At 41.3% G+C, this 15536-nt stretch overlaps 1 protein-coding gene across 3 annotated transcripts in view; it reads right to left on the reverse strand.

The window, feature by feature from the left end:
• The window catches only part of LOC142605602 (uncharacterized), a 56251-nt gene that overhangs the window by 21029 nt on the left and 19686 nt on the right, over positions 1-15536 (reverse strand). For all 3 annotated transcript variants that reach the window (XM_075777023.1, XM_075777025.1, XM_075777024.1), the window contains 3 exons: positions 2499-2588; positions 2295-2381; positions 1960-2043 (listed from right to left, as the gene is read on the reverse strand). In XM_075777023.1, the coding sequence (XP_075633138.1) occupies positions 1960-2043; positions 2295-2381; positions 2499-2588 (261 nt within the window). The remainder of the gene's footprint in view (positions 1-1959; positions 2044-2294; positions 2382-2498; positions 2589-15536) is intronic.

A 15536-nucleotide genomic window follows, 5' to 3' on the forward strand; every position in this document is an offset into this window, starting at 1 on the left:
AATGCCAAAATCGGTGGCGGGTTTGTTATTTTGTTGGCATCAGTGGCTTGGGAAGCATAATTCGAACATTTGGAATTTGGTTCTAGGGTGCTTAATGTGGATTGTGCGGTTGGAACGAAATCATCGTTCTATTGAGGACAATGAGAAGACATTGGATGAGTTAAAGATTTTATGCCAACACAGTCTATTGGAGTGGTCTCATTGTTGGAGTTTTACTAATTGTTCTTCTCTCTCTGAGTTTATGTCTTCCCTTAGCTTAGTTTTCTGACTACCCTCCTTTTGTTGTGATGTTTGTTCTTTATTTCTTGTTGTTCATCATCAGGTATGCCATTGGGAACCTTGTACAAAACAGCCTCTATTTGGAATCCGATCCTTGAGAGGATGGAAAAGAAGCTTTCTAGCTGGAAGCGGCCTTATTTGTCAAAGGGTGGAAGACTCACTTTGTGAAAAGTACCCTTTCAAGCCTTCCGCCTTATTACCATTCCCTTTTTACTATCCCTAAAGCTATGGCTACTAGATTGGAACGCATTCAGAGGAACTTCTTATGGGGTTTATCAGTTGAGTGTTTCAAATATCCTTTGGTGGCTTGGGAAAAAGTTTGCCTACCGCGCGAGTTGGGTCGGCTAGGAATTCGGAATTTGGCGTCTTTTAATCAAGCCCTACTTGGGAAATGGCTCTGGAGGTTTGGTCATAAAACCACCCATCTGTGGCGAAGGGTCATAGCCATGAAATATGGGGAGGGAAAAGGGGGTTGGTGCACTAGAGCTAGTAGAAGGGCTCATGGTTGTAGGTTATGGCAGAGTATTAGTGAAGGGTGGGATACTTTCGCTAAGCATTTCTCTTTTGTGGTGGGAGATGGTTCTCGTATTCTTTTTTGGCATAATAAGTGGACTAGGGATGTTCCTCTTAAAATTCTTTATCCTCAGTTATTTTGGTGCTCAGCCAATAAGGAAGCTTGTATTTCAAAAGTGTTAAGCCCTCCAGTGGGTGATAATGACAGAGTGTGGAGTTTAAGATTTTATAGGGAATTCAATGATTGGGAGTTAGCGGCTTCCTACTCCCTTCTTCATTTCATCCAAACCCGTATCCCTAGGGGTGGAGGGTGTGACAGGCTTTGTTGGGATCTTAATGGAAGTGGGAGATTCGATATTCGGTCTTTTCATCATAAGATTCGAAATGCAACTCCTTCCACTTTCCCTTGGAAGGGCATTTGGAAAGCTAAGGTTCTTAAAAGGGTGGCTTTTTTCACTTGAACAGCAGCTCATGGTCAGATTCTTACTTTGGATAACCTTATGCTTCGTGGTCGCCCTTTGGCAAATCGTTGTTGTATGTGCTGCTGTAATACGGAATCTATGGATCACCTATTACTTTTTTGTCTGATAGCTCATTCTTTGTGGATGTATATGCTTCGGCTGTTTGGGATCGATTAGGTCATGTCAGGTTCAGTGGCGAACTTATTATTTTGTTGGTATAATTGGTTTGGGAAGCATAGTTCTGATATTTGGAATTTGGTTCCAGACTGTTTATTGTGGACCATTTGGACCAAAAGAAATCGACGGTCTTTTAAGGATGAGGGGAAAACTGTGGTTCAGTTATTAGAGCTTTGCCAACAGACCCTCTTTGATTGGTCTCGTCGTTGGGGTTTCTTGAATTGTTCTACCCTTATGGATTTTTTTTAGTCTATTAGAATAGATTAGGGGCTGCTTCTGTCTTTCTAATTCTTTTTTTTCTTTGTTCACTACCATGAACTCCTTGTATTTTTCTTGCTTTTCTTTTATTAATATATTTCTCTTCTTACTTATCAAAAAACATCTTGTACTATTCATTTTTTTTTTCTCTTTAATTTAAGCCTTCTGATTACCTATCAAAAAAAAAAGATTTTTAAAATTGACAACTTCATGCATACACTGTTTGCAGGAAAATAATGGTTCAAGCATTTCAAAAGATTAAGGCACTCACCGTTATATAGCCCTCCTGTTTGAACTCCTGGCAAACTCCTAGTAAAAGGGAATCCAGCTTTTGAAGCGTTTTTTCAAGCCAAACCTGCATCATTATGAAAAAATAAAAATCAAATTGTAGTTAACACCAGTCACCCATATAAGCAATGAGTAAGCATAAAACCAAAAACATATTTCTTGCACGGTGAAATAATCAGGCACCATAAAAAACTTCATCAGAGGTTAATTCAAAATAAAATTTGATCAAATTTTTAGAATGTAATAAAAAAATGGAAACAAAAATAGTACTAAATATGGCTAATATAACTGCTTCCTAATCGTAATTTTAGCATATACCTCTACGCCACGGCTCATCTCTTGTACTGCCAACAGCTCTGAAAAACTATCCAAGAGCTGCAAATACTCAGATAGAACTTGGAATGCCTTACAATGATGACCATTAAGCAAATAAGAACATGTAAGTAACAAGAATATAAAGTCAAACTAGAAAAATAAACTGTAGAACTGTACACCATATACCAAACATATGTATAAACCCACCTTGCAATAATCTCCTTCCTCCACAAGTGATTCAAGTGCTGCTTGCATGTTTAGTGCATGACAAAGCTCATTTAAAATTGGAAGCATGTCCTGCAATTAGAAGCAATCACTGCAATTAGAAGCAATCATATATGTATATTAACAAGTTAGCCGCATAAAGAATATGCAGCCCATTCTGTCAAAAAAAAATTTCCAAATTTTTTTTTTTTTTCTTTTTCCTGATAAGTAATAAAGCTTTATTGAAATCAAAGAGAGAAAGACACCCAAGTACACAGGGAGTATACCGGGGGGGGGAAACAAATCCAAGACGAACATTACAAACATCAAGCAAATCCAAAATGGAAGAACAAGGATGGTTTCTCCACACGGAGAACCAGTCCAATAAGGTTCTGAAAATAGAAGCTTGAGATCAGGCACAGAATGCTCAATGTCTTCAAAATACCTACTATTTCTCTCCTTTTTTTTTTGATAAGTAAGAATGATATATATACGAAAGGTTACTCTATGTCTGAAAAAGAACACAAAGCAACGAAGGAGATACAAGAAGAAGAAAACAAAGAGAAACAAAGACAACAAGAAAATTACTAAAGGAAAAGGGAGAAAAGAAAAGAAGGGAGGGAATCACTAGACGTGAGTCCCCACGCGCGAGACCAATCAAAGAGAGATCCACTAAAAAAAACAAGCAACTGATCACAAGAGCTATCCAAATCCTCAAAAGTCCTCCGGTTTCACTCCTTCCAAATACACCAAAGGATGCACAGCGGGACCAAATTCCAGATCTGAGATGAATGCTTCCCCAGCCAATTCCACCAACCAAAAAGCAATTCAGGAATCGATCTAGGCATAACCCAGGCCAAGCCAAAAGTTATAAAAACAAAGCTCCATAACCGGTAGGCCATTTCACAATGAAGAAGAAGGTGATCAACCGTCTCTCCACAATGACGGCACATAATGCACCAATCCACAAAATTCAATCTCCTCAATCTCAGATTGTCTCCTGTTAGGATCTTATTCCAAGCTACACACCAAACAAAAAAAGAAACTCGCCTAGGGGCCTTTACTCTCCAAATAGCTTTCCAAGGAAAGATAGTTGAAGGAGAATTTCTTAATTTGTTATAGTACGACCGGATGTCAAAAGCTCCATTAGGCTTCAATTTCCATCTCATCCGATCTCCAACATCCATAGAAGGGGTTATAGCACCCAACATACGAAGAAACCTTAGCCCTTCATCCATCTCCCAATCATTAAAAAATCTACTAAACCGAACATTCCAAAATCTTCTATCCTCCGCCCCCTGCCTATGCAAAGAAGCTTCAACAGAAGCCTCCTTCGCAATGGCAATGCCATACAGCCTTGGAAAGGCCAATTGAAAAGGTTGATCCACATGCCACCCATCCTGCCAAAACCTCACCCTATTCCCCAATCCAACCACAAACTGACAATTTTTGCTGAAATCCTCCCAACACATGCAGATGCCAAAACCTACTATTTCTCTCCTTCCAAATACACCACATCAAACAATGAGGAACAACCATCCAAATATCTCCATTACGATGGCGACCAAATCGACCTCGTCAGCAAGCAAATAGCCCAACAATAGACATTGGCATAACCCAACAAACTCCAAATAAACCAAAAACCATATCCCACAACTCCAAAGCAACCAGGCAATGAAGGAATAGATGGTCAACAGTTTCACTATTACTCTTGCACATATAACACCAATCCAAAATGCAAACCTTTCTTTTCCTTAAATTGTCAACCGTTAGACATTTCCCCAAGGCAGCGGTCCATACAAAGAAAGCCACCCTAGAGGGAATCTTCTGCTTCCAAATGCTTTTCCAAGGAAAAAACTGCTCACTATGGCCAACTAGAAGATGGTAGTACGCACTGACCGTGAACTCCTTACTCTTACTAGGCAGCCAACAGATGATAATTGTAAAATGAAAAGGGTCCATTTCAATTTGAAGATTCAGTCATTCATATATCTAAAGGTGTACATGATACCATGCCATTTTAAAACCGATGTCACCAATAAGGAGTGATAACTGATTTTAAATGACATGGCACTATATTTTTTTTTGATAAGTAAGATGTTTATTGATATCAAAAATGAAACACCCTAGTACACAGGGAGTGTACAAGGGTTAAACAGTCAAGAGCACAAATTACAAGAATCTAAGAAATCAAGAAAAGATAAAGATGATTGGTTCTGCAGAGCAGTCAACCAATCTCTAAGGGTTCTAAAGAAAAATAGCTTCAAGTCTGAAATTGATCTCTCCTTATCTTCAAAGCACCTGCTATTTCTCTCTCTCCAAAGACACCACAATAAGCAATGTAGAACAGTCATCCATATATGCCCATTTCGATGGCAACCAAATTTGCCTTGCCAACATGCTAATAGCCCCACTACAGATTGCGGCATCACCCAGCTAACTCCAAACAATCCAAACACCATTGCCCACATATCCATTGCAACCGGACAATGGAGAAAAAGATGATCAACCGATTCACCATTGCACTTGCACATGTAACACCAATCCAATATCCAAATCTTCCTTTTACGTAAATTGTCAATCGTTAAGCACTTCCCCAAAGCAGCAGTCCAAACAAAGAAAGCAACACGAGAAGGAATTTTCTGTTTCCAAATACTCTTCCAAGGAAAGCAACAATCATTGGAGCCCACTAAGAGACTGTAATATTCCTTAACCATAAAACCCTTCTTCCTATCAAGTTTCCAGCACATCTTATCCTCACCAAATCCTTTCACCGAAGCACCATAAATGGTATCCATAAAACCAGCCAATGCCTCTAATTCCCGAGCATGCACACCCCTAAAGAAACTTACATCCCAAAAGAGAACTCCATTATCAAGCTTCATAAGCTCAGCCACACTAGCCTCCTTGTCTCTGCAAAATCTATACAATTCCGGATAACTGACTACAAGGGAAGTCTCACCACACCAATGGTCTTGCCAGAATTTCACTCTTGACCCATCCCCAACATCATATAGAATGTGGCGAGAAAAAGAAGGCCATCCCTGACGAATATTTTTCCACAAACCCACACCATATTCATGTTTAGATTCATGAAATGCTAAATCTGCACCTTCAAATGCTCTCCCTCCCACCACCACCACTGCTGCTTTCACAGCCACCACCTTTCCCTCCACTTAACTCTTTACCTGCATCTGTCCCTCTACCCCATCCATACACAATCCCACCTTACACCCCCTTCTCTTTCCCAGCCTTGCAGCCTCAATTTCCTTATGCCCCTTTCTTTTGGCTGAATCCTTTTGGTAAATCATTCCAACAAGCATGCCCTATTTCCACAACTGTCAAAAACAACCCCCACCACTCAGTCACCATCCCTTTACCACCCCCCCCCCCCCCCCAAAAAAACCACTCAGTCACCAACCCTTTACCACCCCCCTCTACAAAGCCTCCCACTCTTTCTCTACCCCTCACTGCCAAGCCTTTTCCTAAACCAGAGGTGTTGAAGGGGAATTCAAACTTTTTTCGGATAGATTCAAAAACTTTTTCTTTGGTTTTTGATGGAAGCAGATTTGATTCTTTCTCCATTACAGAACGCCGGGGTCAGTTTCATGGTTCTATTCAAATGGGTTGATTGGGTTTGGACTGGATTATTGCTTGCTTAACCAAATTAAGCCATTGGGATTTTAGGAAAAAACATTTTTACAAATGTTTTAAGGAGAGCTATAAGAGTTTGGAGATTGCCAGTAGATCAAATAAGGGTGGCTTGTTTGTGGAAATCTCTGAATATTATAATGGAGCAAGACAGGGTTGTTTGCGAGTTCCGGAGGGTGTTAAGAAGGCTGGTTGGGCTCTTCTTCATCTGCTTTACGTGAGTATTTTTTGGGAAAATCTGCTTCTAGGCTGGGGAAAGAGGCGGTGGCTGGTGGTGGGGCAAGCTTTAATTCCACCGGCGATCTAAGGCCTACAGGTTGGCAAAAGATTAATGAGAATAACAAGAAATCAGGAAGGGATTTAAGTTTTCAGAAACTGTTTCCAAAACTAACTGGTAATTTCAAACAAAAGGAGAGATTTGGGGGATTTGATTTTAAAAAAAAAAGTCAAAACGAATCTGCTCTTTTAAACTATGGCAGGCCCAGCTTTAAAAGTTAAATGGACTCCGGCCCATTTTTCTTTAAAAATATCTACTGATTTGGAAGGTGCTGAAAAACATAAAGTGAATTGGGCTGAGAAAGCCCAGCCCATAGTTGCACAAGAAGAAGTAGGCCCATAACCCACGGTTTCTTTGAATGGGCTTATTCAAGGTAGTCAAGACCCACCTAAGAGCTCTGTTTCAAGAATTCACCAGTTGGACGATATTTTGGGGTCCTAAGATGACAAGTCTATCTTGTGGGAGGTGGGTGAAGGGTCAGGCGATCATGCGAAGGTGTCGCAGGGTTTTCCGAGTGCAGTAGCAGACTCAGGCATGGTTTTGGAGGGGTCTTCAAGTGCCGAAAAGTTTGTGGGGCTGGTTCTGGATGTGTCGCCAAGTGCTGGTATAGGTGTGGGTCAGCTTTCAGAGGTGCCACCAAGTGTCAAGAAAGTGGTGGATCTGGTTCCGGAAGGGCCACCAAGGACTGACGAAACTTCTGGTCTGGGTTCTGGTGAAGCTTCCTCTCCGGTTGAAGATTTCCGAGTGTGGGTGTTAATTCTCCGGCGAAATAGGTGGGTGAGGAGTTTGTTGACATGCTTCAATGTAATAATTTAATAGGTCCTAATCATTCTTCTCCTCTTACTGCTCTGGTTTCTAACCCAAGTGGAGATTTGTTGAACAGTGGGGAGTTTAGAGTTTTTGGGTTTTGGAGATGAGGATAGTCATTCTTGGGAAGGTGGTCCTTTGGCTCAGTGGGATCCAAATGAAGCTTTGGTTTTCGTTGCGGAGGGGTGTGTAACAAATGATGGTATTGTGGAGGAGGATTTAGAACCATTGGCATGGGTGAGTAGTTTCGGCAAGTATGTGAGTTTTCCAATTGACTCTTGTGAGAGTCAGTGCATTGTTTTTTCTCAAAAATTAGAGAAAGCGTGGGAAGAAAAAATTGTTGTCGTCAATTCTAGGCGGACAGGGAACAACAGCAAGAAAGGTATGAGGGAATTAAGAAGTTTAGTTTCTTCTATTAATTATGACAGGAAGACAGGTAGGAATTCAAGAGGTAGTTGGAAATCCATTGGGTTGGACTCAGATCAGTATCCATGAAATTAAAAATCCTATCTCAGAATGTGAGGGGTTTAAATAATTTTCATAAGAGGGTTGTTGTGAAAAATTTGCTTAAGGAGTGGCAGGGAGATGTTGTGTGTTTATAGGAAACCAAACTGGATAGTACAAACTCTGCCATTGTGAAAAGTTTATGGGGCAGCCCTTTTATAGATTTTTTTTTTTTTGATAAGTAAGATGTTTATTAATATCAAAAATATAACACCCTAGTACACAGGGAGTGTACAAGGGTTAAACAGTCAAGAACAAAAATTACAAGAATCTAAGAAATCAAGAAATGATAAAAATGTTTGGTTCTGGAAAGCAGTCAACCAATCTCTAAGGGTTCTAAAGAAAAATAGCTTCAAGTCTGAAATTGATCTCTCCTTATCTTCAAAGCACCTGCTATTCTCTCTCTCCAAAGACACCACAATAAGCAATGTGGAACAATCATCCATATATGCCCATTTCGATGACTACCAAACCTGCCTTGCCAACACGCTAATAGCCCCACTACAGATTGTGGCATCACCCAGCTAACTCCAAACAATCCAAACACCATTGCCCACATATCCATTGCAACCGGACAATGGAGAAAAAGATGATCAACTGATTCACCATTGCACTTGCACATGTAACACCAATCCAAAATCCAAATCTTCCTTTTTCGTAAATTGTCAATCGTTAAGCACTTCCCCAAAGCCGTTACCGGTCAAACAAAGAAAGCAACACGAGAAGGAATTTTCTGTTTCCATATACTCTTCCAAGGAAAGCAACAATCATTGGAGCCCACTAAGAGACAATAATAATTTTTAACCATAAAACCCTTCTTTCTATCAAGTTTCCAGCACATCTTATCCTCACCAAATCCTTTCACCGAAGCACCATAAATAGTATCCATAAAACCAGCCAATGCCTCTGATTCCCGAGCATGCACACCCCTAAAGAAACTTACATCCCAAAAGAGAACTCCATTATCAAGCTTCATAAGCTCAGCCACACTAGCCTCCTTGTCTCTGCAAAATCTATACAATTCTGGATAACGGACTGCAAGGGAAGTCTCACCACACCAATGGTCTTGCCAGAATTTCACTCTTGACCCATCCCCAACATCAAATAGAATATAGCGAGAAAAAGAAGGCCATCCCTGACGAATATTTTTCCATAAACCCACACCATATGGACCATTAACAGGCCTAGTACACCAGCCACCCCCTTCACAGCCATATTTCACCTCTATCACTTGCCTCCAAAAGGCAGTCCTCTCCATCCCAAATCTCCATAGCCACTTTCCAAGCAAAGCTTCATTAAAAAGTCTTATCTTCCTTATCCCAAGGCCCCCTGAAGCAATGGGACTGCATACATTAGCCCATTTAACTAAATGGAATTTTGGTTCATCTCCAATGCCACCCCATAAGAAATTTCTCTGTAGTTTCTCAATTCGGTTAGCCACAAAGAACAGAATAGGGAATAGAGATAGGAAATAAGTAGGTAAGTTAGATAGAGTGCTTTCAATTAAAGTGACTCTACCTCCCTTTGATAAGTACGTACGTTTCCATCCCTGCTAATCTCCGTTCCATCTTTTCCAATTGGATTCCGCATTGCCTTATCCTTACATTTGGCTCCTAAAGGAAGACCCAAATACTTCATTGGAAGAGTACCTTGTTTACGGCCAAGAATGAACGATCAACAATAAGTCCAAATTATGCACCATACCAACAGGAACCAATTCTGACTTGCCCAAATTTATCCTTAAGCCAGAAACCACCTCGAACCAAATGAGGATCATACGGAGAAACAGAATCTGGTCCAAATCAGCACCACAAAAAATCAAAGTATCATCTGCAAAGAGAAGGTGAGACACCACCAAAGATCTTCCCTCTACGTAACCCACCCTAAAGCCTGACATGTGACCATCATGGGCAAACCTTTTCCAACATCCTCCCCAGGGCTTCCATAACCAATACAAATAACAAAGGGATAATGGATCTCCTTGTCGTAACCCCCTGGAACTCTCAAAAAACCCACAGGGAGAGCCATTTATCAGAATAGAGAAACGAACTGTAGATATACAAAAGAAAATCCACTGACGCCATTTAGCAGAGAAACCACCCTTTTCTAACAACTGCATAAGAAATCTCCAAGTTTACATGATCAAAGGCCTTCTCTCAACATCTAATTTGCAAAGTAATCCCGGCAAATCAGATTTCAATCTACCGTCAAGGCTCTCATTAGCAATAAGTACAGTGGTCAAGAATCCTGCCTCGTTTCTCACAAAAGCATTTTGAGATGCCGAGATTATATCTTCCATGACCGTGCGAAGCCTATTGGCTAAGACCTTAGCAATGATTTTATAAACGCCCCCAACAAGACTAATGGGACGAAAATCTTTAACTTCAATTGCCGCATTTTTTTTAGGGATGAGGGTAATGAATGTTGCATTCAAACTCTTCTCAAACCGACCTTTAACATAAAAGTGATTAAAAACAGCCATAAGATCAAGATCGTTTAAGAATTCCCCAACAAGCTTGGAAGAAAGCCATAGGAAACCCATCTGGACCAGGCGATTTGTCACCATTAAAATTCTTGATTACCTCAAAAATTTCTGCCTCATCAAAGGGTCTATCCAACCAATCTGCATTATCACCAGATATCCTTGGAAATATCAATACTTCTGGAAATGGTCTATCAACTTGCTCCTCAGAGTATAGTTTCTGATAGAATTGAGTAATACAATTAGCAATCATGCCTTGATCGGAAGACAAATTTCCATCTACCATAAGGCTCTCAATGCCATTATTTCTTCTATGGGAATTAGCCATTCTATGGAAAAATTTGGTATTTGCATCCCCCTCCCTCAAATGCAACATCCTAGACTTCTGCCTCCAACTAATTTCTTCTAAGAGAGTGAGCTTTTCAATATCTGTACGGAGATTATTTTGTTCTATCTTTTCCTCAGCTGTTAAAGGTTGAATCTCTTCTCTAACATCCAAATCATTTAATTTGTTCCATAGATGCTGTTTCTTAATAGTGACATTACCAAACTCCTCTTCGTTCCACTTTTTTAGATCCAATTTCAAAGCTGCCAACTTCTTAGCTAGAATAAAACTAGGATTGCCTTGGAACAAGTAAGATGCCCACCAAACCTTCACTTTATCAACAAAATTCTCCAGCTTCAACCACATAATCTCAAAACGAAAAGGGGTTTTACCTCTCCGATGACTTCCCCCCTCCAACAAAATTGGAAAATGATCTGAAAGTACTCTTGAAAGCCTTTTTTGGGAGAACAACGTGAAGTGATCTCGCCAAAAGTGGAGAGAAAAGAAATCGGTCTATTCTAGAAGCGGAGGAAGTATTAGACCAAGTATAGAGGCCCCCATCCATGGCTATATCCATCAACCCATGGAGAGAGATAAAAATCCGTAAAACTCATACATAGCCCGAGTACTTTTCAGCCCCTAATCTTTCCGAAGGGAAGCGGATTATATTGAAGTCGCCTCCAAGACACCATGGCACATCCCACCAACTAATTAGCCCCGCCAACTCCTCCCACATTTTCCTCCGCCTCTTATTTAAATTAGGCCCGCATAGGACACCCGTAAACGCCCACTCAAATTGATCCCCAACATTTTTAAATTTACACGAAACAGAAAAATACCCCACTCGCTTCCTCTACTTTTTCCACCACCCTTCGATCCCACATCAAAACAATACCCCCGTAAGCACCTTCGAACCTGTGTAAAGCCAATCAACATATGGACAGCCCATAAACTTCGAACAATTCCTCTAGTGATCCACTCAAGTTTGGTCTCCCTGCAAACATACTATATCACCCTCCATGATCGCAATAAATTACGAATCCGAAGCCTCTTCTCAACCCGATTCGTACCTGCGACATTCCAAGTAATTATCTTCAACTTCATTTAGAAACAAGATAGTGCCCGCACCCTACTAGTACCAATCCGCCTAGAAGAAGTAGAACCATAATTAACCGAACCGAATAGACCTTTTAGCTCTCCGATACCTCTCACTCCCGAACTCTTAAATTCACGTGCTTTAGTCTCCAAAGCAGCCCTACGTTGCAATTCGGCCTAACACCTAGCAAGAAATTTGTTGCTTGATTTTCCAACCCTTTTAATGATACGCCCAGAAATTATCAAACCCATTGAATTTACTTTGAAACCAGTTTCGAGTACGATTCCTCTTTCTTGGACTCTTCGGTCCTACAAATTCCTTTTCTTCCATGCCCAATGGTAAAGAAAGGCCAGCCGGTTCCACCGCTATAGGTGACAAACCCCCTTCATTAGGCAACTCGGCAACCTCCGAATATGTGTCCGAAACCCAGCCCTCCACAATTACTTCATCCCCTTCAAACCAAGCCGATGACATCTCCAAAGGGTCTCGAATACTTCAATGGAACCAAAGCTAGCTGTTTCGCACTTCTAGAACCTCCGTGACTTCACTCGGTGGCGAGAAATTTGTATCGGAACCGCCACTCTCCTTCCATCTCTCAATTCAAGCACCCACCGATCCGAATTCCCCCCATTTCTTGATAACATTGCCGAATGCTCCCCGAAGTAGCAATCGGATGTCTCGCCGCAAAGTGTCTTCGCCATCGAGGTGGTTGCTTGCTCATCGGCCTCGTCGGAGCTGGTGGACTCGCATCGGCCCCGTCGTAGTCGAAATCCCCGTATCGGCATCAATATCGGCGTCATCGGCGAGCTTCAATGACCGGGCTATCGTCGGAAAGCTACAGTGGATCAACTTGAGGGTGCATCGGCGAAGCAAGCACTGCGGATACCGCTTCGGGATTCTCTCTCATTACTTACCGTAACCGAAGGTACGTAACTCCCGCAGTGTCGGGTCTCTCCGAGTTGATAAAGAACGAAGATGGGTTTGTATCGGTTTGGGCCGCCGACTTGTATGGGTTTGGGCTTGGGCTTTGGTTTGAAGGGAGCTATAGACTTCATAGAAGGGTTGGGCTTTATAACCTCCCCGAACGTTGGACCACCGAACCCGCCATCTACCATCCGGCCCACACTCCAAACCCATGGAGATCTCCGGCGATACGGCTCGCCATTTATATCGTGGACTTCAAACGGAAGTTTAGCCTCAGAACTCGCAAGATCTTTTTCAGCATTCAATTCACGAGAATCATGGGTATGATTGCGCAATTTTGTTGTGTTTCAATTTTGAAAATTTGGCAATAATGACTTTCCTTTCTTGCTACCACCATGCCCTCTCCGATCGCCTCCGCCGTTGCCATCAAGAGACTTGGACTTCTCCACCGTCCGCTTCAAGACGGCCTTCGTGGTCAGTGCTGATTTTCGACTCAGAACAATGACTTTCCGCAAGTGTAGCCCAAACCCTCTCCACCCACTACCCAATTTACCTTCTGGCACCACAATAAAGCCTTTCCGCCGGCCATGGACAAGTTCCGAGATCATAAAAAATCTGCCATGAGGATTGGAACCTAATTGCAAGATAAATACCTTGACACCCTCTCTAAATGTTCGTGCAAAATTTCCAGTAGTTACATTAGAGATGAGATCCTCCACAATAGTTAGCAGACGTTTTGCACCCTCTTTGCCCATGAAAACTGATCGGAGAGAATCTCGGTTTCTCTCAAAAATGCGTAACATAAAATAAGTTCCTCCCTCCTCAACAGAGAACTCAAAGGTCTTGGACTCCACGAAAAAGAAAATGGAACCTCCCATATCAACAGAGTAAAAACCACAATTTTGTGACTAATCCGAGGTAGCCAGGCAATTAGCACAATGATGGATAAGGTGGTGACGGAAGGTCGATTGTCTAGATTTAGTGTGGGTACCTCCATTAGAAGCTAGGTGGTCAAGCCTAGGGTTTGCCCCATTCTTTCTATTTTCTACCCATTCCTTTCTGCATCAGACTATGGCTTAAGAAAACCGATCTAAATGAAATGGATCACTGCTGGCAGCAGCTAATTGATATGATGAAGAAGTCCTAATGGATAAGGGACTTATCTAGATAAGGATAAAAAATATGATTGGCTGGGAAGAAGGTTAACTTTCAATACAATTCTACCATCCCAGAACTATAATTAAGAGAGCTATATTTCAGAAAAGGGAGTAAATTCTGTGTGAAGAGATGGCAGAAACTCTGCTGGAGTTTTGTGAGAAAATTCTGCTATTACAAGAGGAAAGTTGTAAAAAGAGCATGAAGAGAGAGAAAAATATGATGGGAGAGGGAGCCCTTTTATAGATTGGGCAGTTTAAAATGCAATTCGCACTGCTAGGGGTATTTTGTTGGCATGGGATAGGTGGGTGCTTGAGAAAGTTGATTCTTTTGTAAGCAGATTATCTGTTTCTATTTTGTTGAAGGGAGTGGTTGACGGTTTTGAATAGGTTTGTTCAAGGGTGTACGGTCCATCTAATGACAAGTGCTAGGAATGCAATGTGGGTGGAACTTGATTCTGTGAGATTGCAGTGGAGCTCGGCTTGGTTTTTGAATGGTTATTTCAACATCATCAGACATCCAGTTGAGAGACTTCGTTGTAACTCTTTTAGCTCAGCCATGTTTAAATTCTCTGACTTTATTGAGAAACATAATCTGGTTGATTTGCCTTTGGAGGGAGGTGATTACACCTAGTTTCATGATTCTGTTAATCCCTCCATGTCCAGAATTGATAGGGCTCTGACTTCAGCTGATTGGGAGGAACATTTTTTGGATGCGACCTAGAAGACTCTTGCTCGAGTGGTATTGGATCATTGTCCTATTTTAGTAGAGGCAGGAGGTATGTTGAGGGGGAAGAGTGCTTTTAAATTTGAAAATATGTGGATGAGAGTTGAGAGTTTTGTGGATCGAGTTCAGCAGTGATTGAGCAGTTATCACTTTGTGGGACCTCCAAGTTATGTTTTAGCTTGTAAATTGAAGGCTTTGACAGGTGACTTGAAGCATTGGAATAAACATGAGTTTGAGGATGTGGCTTTTAGGAAGAAATGTCTTTTGACTGAGTTGTTAGATCTTGATATGAGAGAAGAGCTGCAAGTTTTGTCTCTAGAAGATAGATCTAGAAGAACTATGATCAAAGCTGATATTGAGCTTTTAGCTTCTTTGGAGGAGATTTCTTGGAGACAAAAATCCAAGGCCTTGTTCTTAAAAGAGGGGGATAATAATAATCAGTTTTTCCATAGGTTGGCTAACTCGCACAGGCAAACCAATCACATCAGGGGAGTGGAGGTGGAGGGAGTGCTTTATGAGGATGACAGGGAGGTTCAAGATCAGGTAGTGGACTTTTATAGGAATTTATATCAACAGCCTGAATCTTGGAGGCCAACTATTGATGGCCTTGAGTTTGTTTACTTAGATGAATTTGAAAGGTTATCCTTAGAGAGGGAGTTCGATAAGGAGGAGATTCTTGCAGTTTTAAAGTAGACTGAAGGTGATAAGGCACTTGGGCCAAATGGTTTTTCTATGGGTTTTTTCCAAAAGTGTTAGCGTGTGTTAGGAGAGGATGTTATGGCTTTTTTTGTGAATTTTCATAGAACTTGCATCTTTGAAAAATCCCTTAATGCCACTTTCATATGTCTGATTCCCAACAAGACCAATGCTATCAACATTAAGGAATTCCATCCGATTAGCCTTATGGGTAGTTTGTATAAGCTGTTATCAAAAGTGTTGGCACATAGGCTTCGTTGTGTTTTGGATAAACTCATTTCTAATTCTCCGAATTCTTTTGTTGGAGGGAGACAGATTCTTGATTCCATTCTCATGGCAAATGAATGTGTGGATGGTAGAATGAAGAGTCAAATTCCCAGTGTGATTATCAAGTTGGA

The sequence above is a fragment of the Castanea sativa genome, chromosome 8 (assembly GCF_040712315.1).
Source record: "Castanea sativa cultivar Marrone di Chiusa Pesio chromosome 8, ASM4071231v1".
NCBI classification, from domain to species: domain Eukaryota; kingdom Viridiplantae; phylum Streptophyta; class Magnoliopsida; order Fagales; family Fagaceae; genus Castanea; species Castanea sativa.